General features: G+C 45.1%; 1 protein-coding gene and 1 long non-coding RNA gene across 5 annotated transcripts in view; one reads left to right on the top strand and one right to left on the bottom strand.

The window, feature by feature from the left end:
- DYNC1I1 (dynein cytoplasmic 1 intermediate chain 1) overlaps positions 1-23,607 on the bottom strand; it is a 1,447,115-nt gene that overhangs the window by 131,016 nt on the left and 1,292,492 nt on the right. For all 4 annotated transcript variants that reach the window (XM_069211741.1, XM_069211739.1, XM_069211740.1 and 1 more), the window contains one exon: positions 2,535-2,679. In XM_069211741.1, the coding sequence (XP_069067842.1) occupies positions 2,535-2,679 (145 nt within the window). The remainder of the gene's footprint in view (positions 1-2,534; positions 2,680-23,607) is intronic.
- LOC138262053 (uncharacterized) overlaps positions 2,572-23,607 on the top strand; it is a 92,306-nt gene continuing 71,270 nt past the window's right edge. The window contains exon 1 of the long non-coding RNA XR_011199192.1: positions 2,572-2,703. This is a non-coding gene — a long non-coding RNA (uncharacterized lncRNA). The remainder of the gene's footprint in view (positions 2,704-23,607) is intronic.

Raw genomic sequence — 23,607 nt, forward strand, 5'->3', positions numbered from 1 at the left:
TGTCAGAGCGTACAAGACCATGGGTATGACCATGACCATGAATGTAGGCCATTTTGAAAGAGGAATTGTAAGCATGGTGCTCCATGGAAGCTGCTGCAAACAAACTGAAATTCAGAATAATGAATTAGGCACTGGGACATAGTTTTCATTTGCAATGTCTTTGGTATTTAGGAATTCCTGCACATAATGAGCACTGAAATATACAATAATGTTCTCTGGGTAAGTTCAGGCTTCGTTGGCATTAGAAAACATGTGTCCTTCCCACAAGTATCACCTGTATATCTGGCTGGATATCACTTGACAGATCAATAGTAGCTTCCATCTCCTCAAAGGAGTCCCACTTCAAAGTTCGGGAAAGAGCAAAATCTTATCCATGTGAAAGGGCACATTTCTCCTCTTTATTGCCTCCCTACCCACCAAAGTGGCGGTCTTCATCTCCACAAGCAGTGCTCTCTATCTCCTAGGCTTCCCTGTGTCCAGACAGCCTCATTATCTTGGTCACAATAGCAGCACTAGACCTGTCATCTTGAAACATCTCTGTTTCCAAGCATCAGGTTAGCGCCACCTTCTACTCTTTTCTTTCCTGAAATGTTTTGAATATCTGGTTGAATAGGTTTGAGTCTCTTCATTGGTATTCCAATCTCTCCACTTCCAATTAGAAATTAGATCTATTTTAATGCAGCATTTGCATTTCTTCCGGTGCACAGATGCACGAGGAGCCCAGGAATCCGAATTATGACTGCCTCATACTTGTTATCTGGAAGACATTCCACAAGGCAGCTCAGAAATTTAAATCATTCAGCCCAATTTTCCTTGCTGCCAAGGCACTTTTGCTACGACACCACCAGAACTACATTTGCTGGTGTATAAGTAGTTATTCTCTTAATACAGTAGTTCAATGCTTACTAAATTTTTCAGATATTGAAAACAGATTTAAAATAGTGAGACCTTTCACAAAGGCATTTTGGAGATTGTAAAGTAGTTCTCCTCTAGCACTCTTTTATGTACTCTTAGGTGCCTTTGCAAATTCACCCAAAAAGCATATAATGGAAAAATAATGTGTAAGTTCAGGGAGCATTCATATACAATTAGTACATAAGGAAAGGATTGGGTGTGCTACCTGAACATGGAGTCCAGGAGATCATGACACCAGGGGTGGCGCTAGGGCGGAGGAGCATCACCCCCTCCCCTCCCCCGCCAGGAGCAGGAGATGCAAAACTTTCATAGTAAAAACATAATAAACTCAGTTTATTATGTTTATACTATAAAAGTGTGTGGGGCTAGGGGCGTGAGTGGGACGGAGGTGGAGTGCCCAGCACTCCCCCTCAATGCGCATGTATGTTTGGCCACCAAAGATACATGCGCAGTAGGGCCCCTTCAACCCATCACTGCGTTGCCGGGTTGGAGAGACCAGGCAGAGACTCCCAGTCTGCCTGGCAGCGCTCTGGCTGGGCACTCCCAGCCAATCCTGATGCTGCTCTGAGCAGCATCAGGATTGGCTGCAGGGCAGGCTGGGAGCCTGTGCCTGCAATGACAGGAGTGGAGCGGAGCGGCGTGACGCGGCGTGGATAAAGGTAAGCTTTACTTTTATTATTATTTTTTTTTGGTCGCCCCCACCCTCCCTGCCATGCGCCACGTCACCCTGCTCCTTCTCCCTCCTGTGAGCCACGGCTGCTTGACACACTAACATAATGGACAAGATATCAAAAGGACAGCACGAATAGATTTTCTATGCCTAACTACATATCTTTCTACCATGAAGATATACACACATCGTCAAGACAGAAGGATGTGGAGTTAAGAACAGCAAATCTATACTTCCCTCTGTGCACTCACCTTTCAATTTTTGTCCCTCGATATTTTGCCCACGGTTACTGTGTCACGATATTTTTGTACTCAATATTCAAGAAGACAATCAAAGGACTTCACCCTTTTTACCCTTTTACAAATGGGAGTTGAGTGTTTCCATTCACAAAGACATGTAAAAGTGCATGAAAAGTACCCTCCCTCCCCCGTAGTACTGCCTCCCATACTCACAGATGTTGTTGTGAATGGGTCTCAGCTCCCAGTATATTTACTTTCCCTAGTACTTAATATTAAGTGCGCACAGATGCTGAATCGTTAATGATGCACCAATCCTCATTAGACAAAGCCAAATCTGGTCCAATGATTATGCATTTTTATGTGTGCATTCAAACTATTAAACTGCGTCTTTTATTTGCCTCGGCCAGCAAGGATATATATATATGTCTTCTCTAAAATGAGCCCCGACTTTTCGGCTCGTACTCTTCAGAATGCGGTCTTAAAATAATATTCTAGGCCACGCTATGTATAATTTTGCGACTGGTGAAAAATGAAACTGGGCCAAGAATGGAAACAACGTTTTTACGGCTTCAAAGATCTCCGGCCAGCACATAACATCTGAAGCGACCAAAAATGTTAACAAATCTGGCTCCGATTAAACCTGAACGTTCACGTTTGCGGTAATGAAAGACAAATGTCCAGTTTTTGAGCTTTCGGCCCAAACGCCTCACCTTTGTAGTCCACAGCTTGACTGTCCAGTCGAAAGAGGACGTGAGGAAGAGATGGGAGAAGTCGACGGGACCCAGCGCCATCTGACAACTGATGCCAGTCACAGGCCCTTGGTGGCCCTCGAAAATCTCACCAATGCCAGCCTTGCTGCAGAGGGATTAATAAAAAAGAGTGAGTCATTACAAAAGAATTCTTTCCTCATTAGTTGGCATGCTAAAAAGTCAAACTTCCGGTAAAAAGAATAGTCCAATATATTTCCCTGTTATTATTTGCAGACTCGTTCACAGAGCGTTTTTCCAGCTAGAATTAAGATTTTATGCATACGTAAAGCATAACTTTTCAGGCTGCATCGTAATATAGAAATTAACTTTATAGAAGACCGCCACCGTCTTAAAATAGGCCGTTTTCGTTTTTTCTTAGTAGTAATTCTGCCTTCCACTAGGTGGCGCCCAAAAGACTCTTCCCTCAAATTGTGGAAGTGCTGGCACTCAAGGATAGAGGTGACTGACTGGATTTGTGAAAATTGGCATCATCGGTGGGGTGTGAGATGAGTGGCCAGAAGAATAGAATGCAAGTTAGGATCTGTCACTGAGATCTTCATTATGAGTGGCCTCGTAAATGTGCAGGATTTTCCCTACATCTGAGTCACTGATACTAGGGGTACCAGAAACTCCAGGGGGGGCGTGGAAATTATGGTGCTTTATGAATTGCATCCTATGGTTTCTCTAAGAACTGAGGAATTACCAGGAGGAATCTAGAATTTGGGGCCCAATTCTCCCAGTAATCCATCATTTTGGATCAAGCATGCTCCTGGACATTTCAGCTGCTTTTAGTAGCCAACATTTATTTTCAAGAAAGTTAAGACATGTCATGTATTTCTGCAAACCTCACAACTCTGAAAGGGCCAGTAACTGCTGCTACTGCCCTCCTTGGAGTTAAAAATCCACTCCTAATGAGGGCCTGAGAGTATTAACTTTTTGGGTGTGAGCAAATGCTTTATTAATTGGGGTAAATGGGAGTCTATCACAAGTAATGTAATCATTAACCTGTTAGGTCCAGTCAAATGTTTCAGTAATTTAATCCTGTGTTCAACCCCTGGTAGCATGGCACAAAACAGACAGGCTTACGTGAAAGAAAATGTGAGTTATCAAAACAGTTAAGAAGTCAAAAACACCACACAATAAAACTTTCTATTCCAATTTGATAAAAATAGAGTAAAATTTAATAAAGAAAATGACACAAAAACTACATAAATCCAAAAAGGGAACCAACCGGCAATGTGAATTTTAGAAGATTTAAGGAAAAATGTCTAGTGTCCTCCCCAGCCTGGATATTCACCAATGAATACACCACACACAGAGCTATGTATTACATGTCTTTATTCTTCAGCGTGTAACCGTGAACTCAACTTTCTAAACTTGCATTCACTGCACCACGTTCTAACACTTGGTCATCCATACCCCTGAGTCCTTCAGGATGCAAAAAAGGTTCCATCATTCATACTCACAAGACACAACATCTAGCCATCAGTTAAATAGAAATTGCTATTTTTTGCACAACATGTACACATTATAATTCTTCAATGAGACTTCTTGGTGTTATAATGACTTTTCCGGATCATGTCTTGGGAAACTGGGAATCAATAATCAGAGAGTACCTGACCTGCTTTGGTGCTGTAGGAGTAATGGTGGTTTGGGATTCTCCACAGGTATTCTCTGATCCAGTCTCTATATTGACATCAAAGTCCAATGAGCGTTGAGCCACCTGTTTAAAGTGCGAGGAATCTTGTTTGAAAGATTTTCATGGATGTTGAGTCATTACCATGTGCCCTTTGCTGGTTACAACTTGAAAAGGCTCAGCATCAAAAGGGGCATCAGATCTATGACATCATTGCTGATGAACAAGCACTCTCTCTCCTCCTTTGAAAACAGTGTTATTGGCATGTGCATAAGCCTTCATTTTTCATTTATAACTCAAGTCGATTAGCCATGTGTCAGTATCAGTTTTGGATCTGATGTTGGTCCACTTAAGCAACTTGAACATTGTAGCTTCCTGGAACCGTACTGTTAAAGGGCTTTCACCGGTGGATGTGTGAGGAGCTGAACAGTAAGCTCACAGAGAAGAATTGAAGACAGTCTTGAGGTTGAGCTTCTCTAATGCAGCACACTGAACAGCTTTCTTTAATGTACTCATGAAACATTTAACAAGGCTCTAAGCCTGTGTTCAAAGAGGTGTTCTGTTCTGATGCTTCACATTAAGCATATTGAGGAAGTCTCTGAATTATCTGCTATTAAAAGGTGGACTGTTGACAGTTTTCAAAATCATAGGTGATAGAAATTGGGTCTCTAGTTGGCAGATGTTAGACCTGACAGCCTTAGGGTGGTCACCCCTAAACTTTTTCCTGCCTCCCTCCACTTTTTGGATACTGTTTTTGCTGGTTTTTAGACTCTGCGCAATTTACCACTGCTAACCAGTGCTAAAGTGTATATGCTCTCTCCCTTTAAGCATGATGACATTTGATTATACCAAATTGGATTATTTAATTTACTTATAAGTCTGTAGTAAAATGCACTATATGTGCCCAGGGCCTTTAGATTAAATGCTACTAGTGGGCCTGCAGCACTGATTGTGCCACCCACTTAAGTAGTCCCTTAATCTAGTCTCAGGCCTGCCATTGCAAGGCCTGTGTGTGCAGTTTCACTGCCAATTCGACTTGGCATTTAAAAGTACTTGCCAAGCCTAAAACTACCCTTTTTCTACATATGCCACCCCTAAGGTATGCCCTAGGTAACCCACAGGGCACGATGCTGTGTGGGCAAAAGGTAGGACATGTACCTGTGTAGTTTACATGTCATGGGAGTGTAAAACTCCTAAATTAGTTTCTACACTGCTGTGAGGCCTGCTCCCTCAATAGGCTAACATTGGGGTTACCCTCATATACTGTTTGAGTGGTAGCTGCTCATCTTAAAGGTGTAGGAAGGTCATATTTAGTATGGCCAGAATGGTCATACAAACAATCTTGCTGACTGGTAAAGTTGGATTTAATATTACTATTTTACAAATGCCAATATTAGAAAGTGAGCATTTCTCTGAACTTAGGGCCAGATGTAGGAAACTCCCAAATTGCGACTTGCAATTTGCGAGTCCCTGCGACTCGCAAATTGCAAGTTGCAATTTGGGATGCAGAAAGGTGTCTCAGACACCTTCTGCGAGTCGCTATGGGGTCGCAAAGACCCACCTCATTAATATTAATGAGGTGGGTCGCAATTTGCGACCCCATAGCGACTCAGGGCACTCACGGGGATGGAGGCCTGCTGGGAACAGCAGACCTCCATGTCCGTGACTGCTTTTAAATAAAGCAGTTTTTTTTTTCAAAGTGCAACCCGTTTTCCTTAAAGGAAAACGAGCTGCACTTTGAAAAATAAACCGAAACCTTTTGTTTCTGTATTTTTCAGGGCAGGTAGTGGTCCATTGGACCACTGCCTGCTCTGAAAAATTATTTTTGGGTCCAGTCACAAAGGGGAAGGGGTCCCATGGGGACCCCTTCCCGTTTGCGAGTGGGTTACCATCCACTTCATACGCGGTCGCAAATGGAATTGCATACCACTGCAACTCGCAAATAGGAAGGGAACACCCCTTCCTATTTGCGACTAGGAAATGCATTTTGCGAGTCGGTTCCGACTCGCAAAATGCATTTCTACATAGCATAGATGCATTTGCGACTCGCAAACGTCGATTTTCACCGTTTGCGAGTCGCAAATTCGTACCTACATCTGGCCCTTAAATCCTTCTGTGCCTTACAATCCACATCTGGCTGGGTTCAGTTGACAGCTCCCTTGTGCATTCACTCAGACACACCCCAAACACAGGATACTCAGACTCACTTGCATACATCTGCATTTTGAATGAATGGGTCTTCCTGGGCTGGGAGGGTGGAGGGCCTGACACTTACATGTCAAAGGACAGTAGCCTGCCCTCACACAAAGGGCTGTCACACCCCCTACTGGGACCCTGGCATGCAGGATTGAACTGAAAGGGGACCTTGTGCACTTCTAAGCCACTCTTTGAATCTCCCCCACTTCAAAGGCACATTTGGGTATTTAAACAGGGACTCTGCCCCTAACAACTCAGACAATTCTGAGGTAGACACTCTACTTCATCAAGACACTTCATGGAGAAGAGAACCTGAACCAGAATCTGCAACCTGCCCAGAAGAACTACATGGCTGCCCAAAGGACTCACCTGTCTGCTTTCTGTGAAGGACTGCTGCCTTGCTGCTCTCTGGCTGTGCTCTCCAAGGGCTTGGATAGAGCTTGCCTCCTGTTCCCAGAAGTCTCAGGACCAAAAAGACTTCATCTCTACAAGAAGGATTCCTTGTGTGGCGAAAATCGACGCACAGCCTGCCAGAAATGATGCACAACCTGCATTGTGGTGAACAATTCAGCGCACACTGAACCGGAACAACGCAGCCTGACTTCGCAATGAGTAGATTGACGCAGCGCCAGCGTAGCGACCGGAAATTCGATGCACAGCCCACTAAATCAACGCACAGCTGAGCCAGTATGACGCAGCCCGACTTCCAGAGAGGAATCGATGAAGTGCCTGCAGTGCAGTAGAAATTTCCACGCAGCGCCCACCGGATCGACGCAGCCCCTGTGACTTCATCCTGTCAGTGCCAGAAATCCACGCATCGTCCCCGAGCATCCGAAAACCCCGCAACCCAAAGAGGATCCATGACCGAGTGCCGGAAATCGACACACAACCGTCCCTGCGTGAAAACTAAACAATGCATCGCCATGTGCGGCCTGAGAAATCGACGCACACCTTACTCTTTGCCGAGAGTTTGAACGCAAACCAGGTACTTTGTGCTTGAAAGAGACATTTCTTGCTTTTAAAAGACTAAAAACACTTTATATCACTTTTACAGTGATATCACAACATAATCAACATTGCATCTTAATCATATTTGACCTGCATTTTATCAGATAAATATTCTATTTTTTTCTAAACACTGTATGGTGTATTGTTGTGGTGTTCTACTGTGTTATTGCATGATTATTGCACAAATACTTTACACATTGCCTTCTAAGTTAAGCCTGACTGCTCAGTGCCAAACTACCAGAGGGTGGGCACAGGATAATTTGGATTGTGTGTGTCTTATCCTGACTAGAGTGAGGGTCCTTGCTTGGACAGGGGGTAACCTGACTGCCAACCAAAGACCCCATTTGTAACATTGGTGATGAGCGGTGAGGATAGGACTTGTATTTATGCAGTGACACACATTAGCTGTGTTCACTACCTACACACAGTTGAAGGTCAACTTGATTTTTTAAAAATCTTTTTCTGCAATTTTGTTTTCCATCTGACATTTGTAAACTAAAATCCTCATTCAACATGTCTCTGGCTGGGTGTCAACACCAGAGCAGTACGCGCTCTATTGGCGACAAAAATGCAAAAACCCAGCACTCTCAAAACAAAGTAATTTATGCATTATGCTGATATGTTGTGGTTTAACCTTTTCCATTGCAGAGTTCAATCCTGAAAATGTATTTTTAATATGCTTACAAATACTGTTCCTTTGCAATGTATTGCTGCAGGTTTTCAGAGTGTGCTAGGGTGTGGCCCCTTTCCAGGGTCTTCCAGAGACTTTCCCTGTAACATGCCTGGGCGTGGTTCTGGGCTGGGCCAAGACTCTAAAAAAGAGAGCCAGCCGAACTCCCAGTGCTCACTATTCAGGGGTCCCGGTGCAGAGCAGCAGCTTCTTCCTGAGCTCCTGTCCCGGAGGCCTATTTGGATCTTCCAGTCTTCTGCCCTAATCCTTCATTGGTGATCATTGTTCCAGGCGGTAAGACGGTGGTTGGACTGTCCCGACACCGTTATTTAGAATTTTCATATTCTTGGTTTAAATTCTTAAATGAGTAACAGATTACTTGCGCGCTACCATTTCTTGACATTTATATGGTAGTTTACAAATAGGCAAGACGCACAATCTATTTCATAAAGGTTTGACTTTGTTATTCAATGCGCGCTACCATTTCTTGACATTTGCATGGTGGCTTAAGAATCGGCAAGACGCGCAATTCGTTTTCTGGTGTTTAAACATTGTTGTCCATTGCGCGCTACTATTTCTTGACATTTACATGATGTTTTACGAATTGGCAAGACGCACAACTCGTTTCATGAGCATTTAACTTTGTTGTTCATTGTGCGCTACCATTTCTTGACATTTTACATGGTGGCTTAAGAATCGGCAAAAGAAGCGCGATTCGTTTTATTGTACTTTGATCTTGTTATTTATTGTGACCTGTTATTCCTTGACATTTACATCATGTTTTACGAATCGGCAAGACGCGCAATTCGATTAATGATGATTTGACTTTGATATTCATTGCGTGCTACCATTTCTTGGTATTTTACATGGTAACACTCGAATTGGCAAGACGCACGATTCTCTCCTTGAGTTTAATTCATGTTGTTTATTGTATGATACTATTCTAAGATATTTATTATGGAATATTCGAGTTGACATGTTATGTGATTTGTTTCCTGAATCCATATTGTGTTATTCATGGTGCACAATCCTTTTATGGTGTTTACTATAGATATATATATATCAGGTTGGGTTATTCACAGCAAATCTGACAATTTTACTTTGGATTCGCCTACAAAGGTTTTGCACTTTGGGTCATTATTTCGTTTGGCTCCAGCAACCCACTTGGGGCAAAATGAAAAAATTGCAAGACCACCACAACCAGCATGCACTGCTCACTTGAGAGGCCCACTGGGGCGGACTAGTATTTAAAGAGACTAATCAGGTGCCTGTAATTAGACAAGCTGAAGCCATGCCGGTCTTTTCAGTAAGAAAGAGATGCCTGGAACACCTCCAGCACTGGCTGCACCTACGAGGGTGAAACACTTTTATATTTTTCTCTGCTGAAGAAAGGATTGACCTTGAAACACGTGCCCAGAGATGATTTTATAACTTAAGACCTGGAATAATGAAACTGCTTAAAGAATTCACTGTGAGTTGCTGGCTTTGCTTTTTCTTCCCGTTTATATAACCTGTTGGGAGTGCGCTTTCACATGAGGACAACTTCGTTTTTGATATATATATATATATATATATATATATATATATATATATATATATATATATCTAGAGCTGCAATATGCGCAATTTGTGTTGAAACATTTTAAGAGTACACAGAAGACCAGAGTTTCTAGATGCAATATTGTATGGTCCTAGTATACATTCTTAAAACATGATTTATATGACTGGTTTAAAATTTAGTCGGAATGTTTTTTCTGATTCTCATGTAAACGAAAGTACTTGAATAAGAAAGTTTTCATTTAATTCATCTTGATTCCCGTACAGGTATCCGGCCATCTTGAAACTTAGTCATTTATACTTAACTCTTTGATGGTTCATGTTTTCAGAGTGACTAGGCTTAGAATCATAGTCGAGTATTGATTTCAGGAGATATATTTCATATTGTGTGTTCTAACCTTTTTCTTACTAAAGGTCTCCTTCCCAGCTGTTCCCTTCCTAATCCCCTCTTCCCCTCTTGAACTCTCTCAGTCTCTGTGTTTTATCTATCAGAGTCTTGGAGCTGTTCAGTGGTAGACATGTTGGGAACGTGCACAGACCTGGTCTGATGACTCTGACACTGGGTCTCAAGCAGGAGATGAAGATTTTGTTCTGGCCATGCTGGAGACCAACACTGTTAAACAGCTAAAGGGGTTCTGCAGGGATATGGGAGTACCCACCCAGAAGGCCTCACAAAAGGAGGAATTGCAAATGGCACTGAGGGCCTGGGCAGAAGCCCATTCTGAGGAGAATGTTGAGGAGGAGGGGCCAGAGGATAGCCCCTTAGAGGATGTTTTGCCATTAGTGGAGGATGTTACCACTTTGATTGTGCCCACTGCCAAACCAGGGAGCAGTGTCTCTGATCAAGTCCTGACCGCAGAGGAAAGGAGAAAGGAGAGAGAATTCCAATTGCAAATGGCAAGGTTAAAAATTGAAGCTCAACAGGAGGAGAGGAAGGAAGAAAGAGAAACAAAAGCAGCTGAGAGAGCCTTGGCTGAAAATAAACTTTTGTTTGCCCATGAACCGAGTCTCAAGGAGCTGGAGATCAAGGCAAGACAGTCCAGCAGTGATGGTGGCAGCATACATGCAGGACCTATTGGGGAGAAAAAGGTTTGTATACCCAAGAATGTGGTGCCAAGTTTTGTGGTGGGAGATGACATTGATAAGTGGTTGGCTACCTATGAAGTTGCACTAAGGGTTCATGGGACCTCTGAGGAGCAATGTGGGGCGGCCTTGTGGTTGTATGTACCAGTAGTGGGGAGGGACACACTCCTTACACTAGATCCACACGATCAGAATGTCTATGCACCAATGAAAGCCGCTTTACTGGCCAAATTTGGGCAGACCTCTGAAAAATACCTTCAGAGGTTTAGGGACAACACCAAACTTTCCACACAGACTTGGGTAGACTGTTTTGATTTCTCCAATAAGGCACTGAATGGATGGGTGCGGGGCAGCAAAGTAAATGATTACAAAGGATTATGGGGGTCATTACGACCCTGGCGGACGGCAGTAATTTGGGGAAAGGTACTGCCAACAGGCTGGGGGTACCTTTTCCCAAATTATGACATTGGCGGTTTGGCCCAAGCCAAACTGCCAATGTACAGCTCCGTCCGCCAGGGTGGTAACAGCCGCCGGGCTGGAGACTTTGGTCTCCAGTCCGGCGGGTGTCACAATCCCATCCCCGGGATTATGACCCCACCTACCTCCATGGTTTTCGTGGCAATCTTACCACCACGAAAACCATGGCGGTAGGCACTATCAGTGCCAGGGAATTTCTTCCTTGGCACTGATAGGGCTCTTCCCCACCCCCTCCCCCTCCCTAGAGTCCTCACCCACCCTTACCCTCCCCTGACATCCACACACCCACACGCAAACACATACACACTCATACACACACTCATACCCACATCCACCCAGGCATGCACGCATACATACCCACACACCGCAACACACACTAACATCCATTGTCGCACACACGCATTCACAACACACAACAGACACGTACACTCACATTCAGTCATACACGCTTGCATTCCACGCGACTCACACCTGCATGCACACATACAAAAACAGACACACCCCGCCCCACACAGTTACACACACCCCTACACTTGCACACAACACCCCCACCCCCTTCTCCTGTCGGAGAACCCGACTTACCTGCTTGCAGGGGGTCCTTCGGCAGGAGACGGGACGCAGCGCTTCTGCCAGCAGCAGCATCCGCCAGCAAAATACCTCCAGGCCGTATCATGGAATATGATACGGTTGGCAGTGTTTTGCTGGTGTAGCGCATGACTGTTGACGGAATTCCGCCAGCCTTCTGGTGGAATTCTGCCTACGGTCATAATGCGGTTGGTGGCTGGTAGCCACAAGGACAGTATGTTGGTGGCCGTCGCCGTGGCGGTAGGCGGCATTTGCCACCAATGTCATAATGAAGGCCTATATGATTTGATCCTGAAAGAGCATATGCTCAGTATTTGTTTTACAGAGTTGCGCCAGCACTTAGTAGACAGTAAGCTGACTGATCCTAGAAAGCTTGCTGAGGAGGCAGACCTGTGGGTTAGTACCAGAGTGTCCAAATAGGTATCTGGGGGGACCCTAGAGGTGGTCAGTGTTCCCAACAGAAGAAAGAGGGGGGAGAAAATCTTAAAGATAAGGAACTCTCAACAGGCCCCCAAAACAATTCCCAAGGGGGGGTGGTAACCATTCTTCATCTAAATTTGGAAAGAAACCAGGGTACTTCGATAAGAAGATAGGGAAGTTCATCCCCAATTACGCTCAGGGTAGACAGTCTCAGTTAGCTTTGGGGGGCATATAGAGGTGTCCCTAGTATCCCTGGGAGATAAGGAAGATGGTGCCAAAAGCCCACATTCCTGTCAATACTTCAAAGTATAGGCAGTGGGTCACCATTGATAGGCAAAGGGTGGAGGCTCTGTGTGACACAGGAGCCAGCATGACTACTGTCAGAAGTCAGCAGGTGTCAGCAGAGTAGATAGTCCCTAATACATTCCACCAGGTCATAGTCGCTGGTAATCGCAAGAGTCACCTACCGGTGGCTCTGGTTCTCTTCGAGTTGGGGGGGTGTCTCCGATACTCTAAAAGTAGCTGTGGGTCCTGCCATGCCTGTATATTGTCTGTTACACAATGGTCTTGAGCATATTGCCTGGAAAGAGGTAGAGCTCAGACCCCACCTGGAGTTGTTAGGTTTGCCTGCGTGGGTCTGCATCACCACAAGATCCATGGCTGCCCGGGAAGGGAGTAAAGGGCGTTTGGAGCCTGGAACAATGGCCCAGACAGCTGTACAGAGGAAGGGCAAGAGGCGCTGGAAACCCGCCTCAGATATTCCCATGGTAGTGGACGGGGTCCCAGAGGAGGAGGCCCCTGAGACAACTGGAGAGGATATTGCTGACCTGGGCAACCTGCCTGAACTTGCTGGCTGGCAAGCAGAGGGTGGGCCAACCAGGGAAGAATTCTGCAAGGCGCAGAAAGAATGCCCCACTTTGAGGGTCTGAAGCAACAAGCCGCAGCCCAAGCAGCTGGTGAAGCCTCTGGCGATCACCATTTCTACTGGGAGAATGATCTCCTTTACAGTGAGCCTAAGGCTCTGCCCATTGGGGCAGCACGTGTGCTGGTGGTCCCTGAGTGTTACCGGGCCTTCCTACTGGGTCTGGCTCATGACATCCCCATGGCAGGACATTTGGGCCAAGACAAGACCTTTGCCAGGCTTGTCACCCACTTCCATTGGCCTAGAATGCGAGTAGCCTCAGATAATTTCTGCAGGGCCTGCCCCACCTGCCAGGCTAGTGGGAAGACAGGGAAAAGGCTTAAGGCCCCCGATTCCACTCCCCGTCATTGGCACCCCCTTTGAAAGGGTAGGCATTAACATCATTGGTCTCTTGGACCCCAAAACTTCCTTGGGCAACAGGTTTATCCTGGTTTTGGTGAACCATGCCACCCGCTATCCAGATGCATTCCCTCTGAGAACAGTGACCGACCGGTGGTGACCAGATCCCTGATGGGAATATTTACCCATGTGGGGTTCCCAAAGGAGGTTGTGTCTGACAGAGGCACAAACTTCATGTCAGCATACATGAAGTCCACGTGGGATGAGTGTGGGGTGACCTACCGGTTTACCACCCCTTATCATCCTCAATCCAATGGGCTTGTTGAGAGATTCAACAAGACCCTAAAAGGCATGATCTCTGGCCTACCTGAGGTCATGAGGCGTAAGTGGGACATCATCTTGCCATGCCTTCTCTTTGCTTATAGGGAGGTGCCTCAGAAAGGGGTGGGGTTCAGCCCCTTTGAGCTTCTCTATGTTCACCCTCTCAGGGGACCATTAAGCATTGTGATAGAGGGCTGGGAGAAAGCTCCCAAGACACCTCCCCAGGATGGATGTGGTCAGCTACATGCTGGCCTTCCACAACCAAACCCAACGCTTCTGGAAGCAGGCCAAAAGTAACCTTGAGGCCAGTCAAGAGGTGATGAAGGAGTGGTACGACCGGAAGGCCACTCTGGACGAGTTCTCACCAGGAGACAAGGTTTGGGTAATGGAGCTAGTAGAGCCTAGAGCTCTCCAGGACCGCTGGACTGGTCCATTTGAGATCAAGGAGCAGAAGGGCAGGCCACTTACCTAGTGGACCTCAAGACCTCTAGACATCCCCTAAGGGTTCTCCACCACAACCGAATCAAGCCTCGTTTTGAGAGGTCCGAGGTTAGTATGCTCCTTGTGAAAGATGAGGGAATGGAAGAGGAGAGTGAACCTCTCCCAAACCTCCTCTCTGCCAAAGAAGGTAATGGGTCAGTGGAGGGTGTCAATCTCTGTGACTCTAAATCAGAGAGGATACTGCTACGAGTTGATGGAGCAGTTATCTTCCCTGTTTTCCCTTGCTCCTGGACTCACCCACCTGTGTGTCCACGATATTAACACAGGAGACAGTCCCCCTGTAAACAACAAAATTTACAGGTTGTCAGATAAGGTGAAGGCCACCATTAAGGAGGAAGTTGCCAAGATGCTGGCCCTAGGGTTTTTTGAGAAGTCCAGCAGTCCCTAGGCCAGCCCTGTGGTGCTGGTACCCAAGGCTGCTGTGCCCGGTGCCAAGCCAGAATTCCGCTTCGGTGTGGACTACCGGGGTCACAGCTCAGTCACATGGACTGACTCTCACCCCATCCCCTGAGCTGATGAGCTCGTAGTCAGACTAGGTGCTGCCAAATTCCTCAGTACTTTTGATCTCACATGAGGGTACTGGCAGATCGCCTTGACTGAGTGGGCTAAAGAGAGATCTGCATTTTCCACACCTGAGGGCCATTACCAATTCCGGGTGATACCCTTTTGGTTGAAAAATGTCCCTGCTACATTCCAACGGTTGGTCAACGGGGTCGTAGCTGGCAAGGATGCCTTCTGCACAGCCCACCTAGATGACATAGCCGTCTATAGTTCCAGCTGGGAGGAACACCTGCTCCACCTCAAGGAGGTGCTTCATGCTTTGCAACAGGCAGGCCTGACCATCAAGGCTAGTAAGTGCCAGATTGGGCAGGGTTCTGAGCTGTACTTGGGACACCTAGTAAGTGGTGGCAAGGTGCAGCCACTCCAGGCCAAGATTGAAACTATCAAGGCCTGGCAACCACCTTCAAAGGCCTCACCGGGTACTACCGTAGATTCGTCAAGGGCTATGGAACTATTGTGTCATCCTTGACAGAAATTGCTTCCAGAAAGCAACCTAGGTTGGTGAATTGGATGGAAGCTTGTCAGAAAGCCTTTGACTCCCTGAAGATAGCCATGTGCACGGCCTCCATGCTCAAGGCCCCTGACTACTCCCAGGAATCTATTGTGCAGACAGATGCTTCAGAGCATGGCACAGTGGCTGTTCTAACACAGCTAAATGAGGAGGGCCTAGACCAACCAGAAGTCTTTATTAGCAAAAGACTGTTACCACGGGAACAGAGGTGGAGTGCTATTGAGAGAGAAGCATTTGCTGTGGTCTGGGCACTGAAGAAGCTGAGACCATACCTGTTTGGGACTCACATGCGGGTTCAGACAGACCACAGGCCCCTCAGATGGCTCATGCAGATGAGGGTCGAGAATCCTAAACTCTTGAGGTGGTCCGTTTCCCTACAAGGGATAGAATTTACGGTGGAGCATTGCCCAGGGGTTGACTACGCCAACGCTGATGGTCTCTCAAGATCCTTCTGCCTTAGCGATGAGAGCTCCCAGGAGGTTGAGTAGCTCTCCCCACTTTCAGCTGGGGGGGACACATGTCATACCTCACAGCCTTAGGATGGTCACCCCTAACTTTTTACCAGCCTTCCTCCACTTTTTGGATACTGTTTTTGCTGGTTTTTAGACTCTGGGCATTTTACCACTGCCAACCAGTGCTAAAGTGCATATGCTCTCTCCCTTTAAACATGATGACATTGGATCATACCCAATTGGATTATTTAATTTACTTATAAGTCCCTAGTAAAGTGCACTATATGTGCCCAGGGCCTGTAGATTAACTGCTACTAGTAGGCCTGGAGCACTGATTGTTCCACCCACTTAAGTAGTCCCTTACCCTGGTCTTAGGCCTGCCATTGCAAGGCCTGTGTGTGCAGTTTCACTGCCAATTCGACTTGGCATTTAAATGTACTTGCCAAGCCTAAAACTCACCCTTTTCTACATATAAGCTACCCCTCAGGTATGCCCTAGGTAACCCATAGGGCAGGGTGCTGTGTAGGTAAAAGGCAGGACATGTACCTGTGTAGTTTACATGTCCTGGTAGTGTAACACTCCTAAATTCATTGTTACACTGCTGTGAGGTCTGCTCCCTTCATAGGCTAACATTGGGGCTACACTCATATACTGTTTGAGTGGTAGCTGCTGATCTGAAAGAAGTAGGAAGGTCATATTTAGTATGGCCAGAGTAGTAAAACAAAATCCTGCTGACTGGTGAAGTTGAATTTAATATTACTATTTTAGAAATGCCACTATTAGAAAGTGAGCATTTCTCTGCACTTAAATCCTTCTGTGCCTTACAATTCACGTCTGGTTGGGTTCAGTTGACAGCTCCCTTGAGCATTCACTCAGACACACCCCAAACACAGGATACTCAGCCTCACTTGCATACATTTGCATTTTGAATGGGTCTTCTGGGCTGGGAGGGTGGAGGGCCTGACACTTACATGTCAAAGGACAGTATCCTGCCCTCACACAAAGGACTGTCACACCCCCTACTGGTACCCTGTCAGACAGTACTGAACTGAAAGGGTACCTTGTGCACTTCTAAGCCACTCTTTGAAGTCTCCCCCACTTCAAAGGCACATTTGGGTATTTAAACAGGGCCTCTGCCCCTACCAGCTCAGACACTTCTGAGGTAGACACTCTACTTCATCAAGACACTTCCTGGAGAAGAGAACCTGAACCAGACTCTGCAACCTGCCCAGACCAGAAGACCTGCCTGGCTGCCCAAAGGACTCACCTGACTGCTTTCTGTGAAGGACTGCTGCCTTGCTGTTGCCCTGCTGCCTTGCTGCTCTCTGGCTGTGCTGAGAAGTGCTCCCCAAGGGCGTGGATAGAGCTTGCCTCCTGTTCCTTGAAGTCTCAGGACCAAAAAGACTTCATCTCTACAAGAAGGATTCCTTGTGCGGTGAAAATCGACGCACAACCTGCCAGAAATGACGCACAAACTGCATTGTGGTAAAAAATTCACTGCACGCGGAACCGGAACAACGCAGCCTGACTTCGCAACGAGAAGATCGACACAGCATCAGCGTAGCGACCGGAAAGTCGACGCACAGCCCACTGGATCGATGCACAGCTGAGCCGGAACTACGCAGCCCCTCTTCCACAGAGGAATCGACGCAGCGCCTACCGTGCGGTAGAAATTTCCACACATCGCTCACCGGATCAACGCAGCCCCTGTGACTTCATCCTGTCAGCGCCGGAAATCCGTGCATCATCCCCGGGGCATCTGAAAACCCCGCAATCCAAAGAGGATCCACGACTGAGCACCGGAAATCGTTGCACAGCCGTCCCTGCATGAAAACTAAACAATGCATGTGCGGCCTGAGAAATCCACGCAATCCTTCCTGTTTTACTAAACATCTCCTCCTCTGCGGTTCTTTGCGAAGATTTTTAAAGCAAACCAGGTACTTTGTGCTTGAAAGAGACATTTCCTGCTTTTAAAAGACTAAAGACACTTTATTTCACTTTTACAGTGATACCTCAACATATACTTATTGCATCTTAATCATTTGGACCTGCATTTTATCAGACAAATATTAAATATTTTTTATATATGTATGTTTGAGGTGTTCTACTGTCATATTGCATGATTATTGCACAAATACTTTACACATTGCCTTCTAAGTGAAGCCTGACTGCTCAGTGCCAAGCTACCAGAGGGTGGGCACAGGATATTTTGGATTGTGTGTGACTTACCCTGACTAGAGTGAGGGTCCTTGCTTGGACAGGGGGTAACCTGACTGCCAACCAAAGCCTCCATTTCTAACAGCAGAGGTATGTAGTCTGTACAAATGGGGACCCCCAATCCTAGTCAGGGTAAGTCACAACACAACCTAAATTATCCTGTGCTTACCCTTTAGTAGCTTGTTGACCCAGTATATAAACCCAATGTGCCTTTGAAGTGGAGGAAACTTCAATAAGTGGTTTTGAAATACACAAGTTCCCCTTTCTGCCCAGTCCTGCCTGCCAGGAGATCTACTGGGGGCTATCATTCCTTTGTGTGGGGTCAGGCCACTAGCCGTTGAAGTGTAAGTGAGAGCCCATCCTCCCTTCCTGCCCAGGAAGACTCTTCAGTTTGCAGATGAAAACAGATGCAGCTGAGTGTCCTGTGTTTGTGGCTGTCTGGGTGTAATGCACACAGGGAGCTATCAACATGCACAGACTAGACATGGATTGGAGATAGACTGTAAGACTCAGAAAGCAGTAAGTGCAGAGGAATGCCTACCTTCTAAAAGTCATAAAACCCATAAAATACAAATTACCCTGACTGAAATTTACAACTATCAACCTGACATTGACGGGCAAGTAAATTAATTTTCTTGACCCGTGTATTTATTCACTTCTTCTTTCATAATATTCTATAATATGTTGAACACATAAACATATCTGTTGAATCACATTCAAATTATTTAAAAAAACATTAAACACAATTCTGACATAACATCACAAAATGACAAACATCAATACTTCTTCCTGTGACTGGTCAACAATTTAATGCAAAGTATATCATTACTACAGATATCCATGCATTTCCTGTTGCCCTTAATGTCCACTTGGGGTTCTAAACTAGTCCTGTGGCAGAAGACTTTTACAGTTCATATAACAGTTTTGGTTGTCAACTGTACAACATAAATCCAAAAAAAAATGAACTCCCCAAGTATATCCGTCAACGAGTTGCAAACCTCTTGTTCTTTTTGGGTTCTCATCAGGACCCTGACTGGTTCAAATTCTCAGTCTTTTTGGGAATGTGAACTATTTACCATACAGGAATACATGGAAATGCTCACTACAAAATTTTCTTTCTCTGGTTTTGAATAAGCATGTTCATTCTGAGACAAATATTTACTTTCTTAAGCCACAATAGGTCTTCAAGCATTTGGCTCATCACTGTGTTGTGCAAGGATAGCGCCTAACCTGATGGGGCTAACATCAACCACAACTTCAGCATGTGGCTTTGGATCAAAATATGCCATTTCAGTAGTGTTTTCATTAGCTTGTTTAATTCTCTTAATCCTCTGCTCACATTCATGTGAACAGTGAAATGGAACATTCTTTTTCGTCAACTCTCTCAGTGAAGCACTTAAAGTAGCAAAGTCTCCTATATTTTGTGAACAGTAACTGACCATGCCAAGTAATGAAAACAACATGGAAACATCTTGTGGGGGACCTGTGGTTGACAACGTGTGTACCTTAGCTGGGTCGAGTGTCATTCCCTCATCAGAATAGATATGGCCAAATAAATTTGACTTTGTCTTATTAAATTCACATTTCTCAGTATTTAAGCCGGCATCAACAAGTAAATGACACACTTGCCCTCATGCGTTGTCATGTTCCTTCTGTGTAACTCTGGAAAACAACATCATTGCTACAGTTAAAAGCATTTACATCGGGTTGTATGATATGTCTACTGCCATCTTGATAAATCTCTGCAGCTTATGACACACCTAAACTCAGTCTTTTGTATCAAAACAGACCAATATGTGAAGAAAAGGTTATAATCTACCTCCAATTCTCCTTTATTTCCAACTGATGAGATGCTTTGTTTAAATTAAGGCGAGAGAAGGCTTTCGCTCCGTTCAATTGTGTTATATCAGCAATGTGCGGACCTGGATGTCGTTCTCTTTCTATTGCCTAATTCGCTTGACTCATATACATGCAGATGAGTGCCGCTCCTTCACTGTCCTTTTTGGATATTTCCACTGTAGGAGAAATGACATTGGACCAGTAGAACGTTGATGATACCATGCTTAAGTAATGATTTGAGTTCCTTATCAATAGCTTCTTGAAAATGAAATGAAATTATTCTGTGTCTCAGAGCAACAGGACAAACATCTTCATTGATGTGCAATTGTACTTGTATAGTCTTACATTTTCCTAATCCCTGAAATAATGAAAGAAACTAACTTACTATTTCGTGATGAGCATTCATATTGTAATTCACAGATATCAGTCCCATATCAGCAGCCATGCTCAATCTGAGTAAGTAGGCACTTGATGCTGTACCTTGAAGAATGTGAATGGGTGCTTGCACTTTTGTTTTCTTGTTTCCTTTTCCTGCTGTTTTCTTGTTTTGTGTGCCTTTACTTTTCAGAGGTGTCGATGGAGCCCATGTGTACACTTTTGTTTTGGATGGTGTCAGTTGAAGTAATGGAGACAGTTCATTGTATTTCTCCTCAGGGATAATATTAATTGACACACAGCTGTTGATGATAAAAGGTATTGCACAACCATTTAATTTCAGTGCAATCATTGGATAATGTTTGAATGACTTAGGTACTTTCTCAAATCAATTTCTTTTTTTACTGGTATTTCTTTTCACATGCATCCAGTCAAATGTGCATGTTTCCCTGAGGAAAACATTGACAGTGTGCAATAATGTTCTTCACTTTCATCGATACTGACAAACATTTAAGCAATGATTTATACGACAAACAACTTATTTTTTTGTCGATTTGTCTCAACTGATGTGGTTGCTTGGCCTCGTGGGCCCACGTCGAACATCACTTCTGGAACATTAAGGTGGGCATTTTGCCTTGTCGCCGTCTTCCTTTGTTTTGCAGACTGTTACAAAATGGTTCTTTTTACCACAGCCTTTGCATATTTGTCTGATGGCAGGGCATTTACCTTCATGTCAGAAAAACAATCCACATCTGAAACATAACTTTGTTTTCGGAGGAGAAATCACATTGTGTCCTCCAACTTTGTGTTTCTGCGTACTTCTCATGCTTATGTCTGATTCACTAGGGGCACCTCCGGCCTCCATGTCAGTAGCTTGTCGATCAGCATGCTCTTCGGCTCTGTCAGCCGTGAGAACTCCCTCCAGACTAAGAGTTTCTCAGAGTATTCATGGAGGGTCTGAATGAATCTGACAGGCATCCATCAAGAACTAGGCCTATTGCTTCTTCGTCATTAAATTAATTAGATCTGCAGTGTTTTATGAGCGTATCCCATGCCTCAACAAACTCATCTATGGTTTCACCAACTCTGTCATTATTGACTGAAAATATACCTTTTGTAATCTACATTCAGCACTGAATTGAGCTTGAGGTTCAAAGCTTTTTGATTTGACAGTACATAACTTAATCGGCTTGCAGAATTTTCTTTACGACTTCTTTTACACCATCACCAGCAAGTTTTTTGAGGTACTTGATAATCTTTTTGTTATCTGTTTCTTCCAGCGCAAAATTAAATTAGCAAATGTCTCTACCCAAGCAGTCCAGTGGTGTAACCAGACTTGAGGGGGCCCACCTGCAAACTACATGGAGGGGTCCCACAACCCTGGACCACCAGCTGCCAGTTTTGCTGAGGGCGCCCCATGGAGATCGAGAACCCCCCTGCACTCCCGGGGCTGCAGGGGGCTTATGTCATACCGCTGAAGCAGTCCATCTATAGCCAATATTTTGCTTTTTGGCAGTAATGAAAGATGGTGGTGGCTACAGGAAGGTGGCATCATTGTAACTGTCCATAGGATTGGCTGACACTGAGACTGGAGCTCTCTACGGCTCCCCTTGCCAGAAATCAGGATCAGTTCCATTCATGGTCCTACCCAGTCCCGATGATGTGTCAGTCTTGGGGTCATCTTTTATGGCCTCCATTGGCAGAACGGCTTTCCGCTGGACCTCTTGTTGCTGCAGGTATGGACGGCTCTGTAAGCACATCAGGAACTTTTCTTGTTGTCACTCTCATTAGTGGTATGATGACTTTCTTTAATCAGGTCAGGGAAGCAGATGAGCCTGTCATGTACTTGAGGGGTCATGTTTTCAGTGTCTCATTTTGTTCTCTCAACACCTGGTTGATCTCAGCCTTGCAGTTCTTTTGATTGCAGCAATATTACGTATCCTACTGTTGCTAATTGCTGCACTTTCAAAACCTGGTTGTATCCACCTTCAGCAGTATTGCTGCATATGCTGTATATATCCATAATGTTTGATTGAGTGGTAACTTTCTATATTGCCCTATTCATAGTTTCTTGACCACTGATGCATAGACTACTCTGTAAAGCTTTCTTTACCTTCAAATGCTTAACGTCATCTAGAGTTGCGCTTTGACTCCACATGCGCCAACCGTCAGTTTGACACTTCGGCATACGTGCACACACAAGCAGAGTGCTTGGACCATCGCCAACTCCCTTGGAGGGCACTGTTGTTTTTTGTATTACTTGTCCCCTATCTTGTTGCCAGCTGTAGCATCCACCCTAGCCCGGGTAACCATCAATGAATACAGCACACACTGAGCTATATATTACATGTCTTTATTCTTCAGGTTGTGACAGCAAACTCAACATTCGAAACCTGCATTCACTGCACCACATAGTAACACTTCATGCTACGGAATCCTCTAGGGTCCAAAAAGGTTACATCATTCATACTCACAAGACACGAAAAAAAGAACCAAGAAGAATTAAAGCAGCAATCTTAGTCTTTGGTTGCAGTTGACCAGGTTGTGGGCGCAATTGCAGATGACCACGATATAGCACGAGTTGTCTACATCAAGCAGGTTCACCCCTGTTAGAGATTTTACCTTGGAACTTAGGGTCTGATCTAGATATTGGTGGACGAGTTACTCCGTCACAACAGTGACGGATATCCCGTCCTCCGAAATCTGCATGGTGCAAGGGTGCCTGTGTTACATGCAGGATTGTTTTTGTGCAAGAAGGGGCATTTTCCTCCACAAAAACAATCCTGGGAGGCATATTCCTGTTTCTATTTGTGATGCCAAATGCAGGACACGTAGAAATAGAAAGAAACAAGGAGAAAGAGAGATATTTCTCCTTGTTAAGCCTCCCTTGGGAAGATGTAAGATTTGGCACATCCCCAGGTTTACAAGTTCTTGCAAATCTGAAGATGAGTCAAAATAGATGGTAGTTGCATGGGAACACTCACACAATACCCATGGAATGCGTTCCCATGGCAGAGTAACGCAACACAGAGATTTGCACTGTGTTGCTTTACTCCAGATTTTGAAGCAACTCAGAGCTGCGCAAAGTTGCTTTGCGTGGCTTCATAAATCTCACTTAGATGTTTGTGTCATGCATGTATCATGTTGTGTGGTGCAAACGTGACACAACACTCTGGGAAATGTAGCCCTTAGTCCCTTTTGAGCAGGGTAAGACTGTATGATGTATCTAATAACGGGTTCCACAAGGCTAGGTACCTTCTCACCTAGAGCCTCCAAGCAGAAAAATCTTGTTTCTTCAACCCAGCAAAGCTGCGCCCTGGCTGGATCGGCTTGGGTTGTTGGTGCCAGTTCTCCAGCAGCTGTC

The sequence above is a fragment of the Pleurodeles waltl genome, chromosome 10 (assembly GCF_031143425.1).
Source record: "Pleurodeles waltl isolate 20211129_DDA chromosome 10, aPleWal1.hap1.20221129, whole genome shotgun sequence".
Classification (NCBI taxonomy): Eukaryota; Metazoa; Chordata; class Amphibia; order Caudata; family Salamandridae; genus Pleurodeles; species Pleurodeles waltl.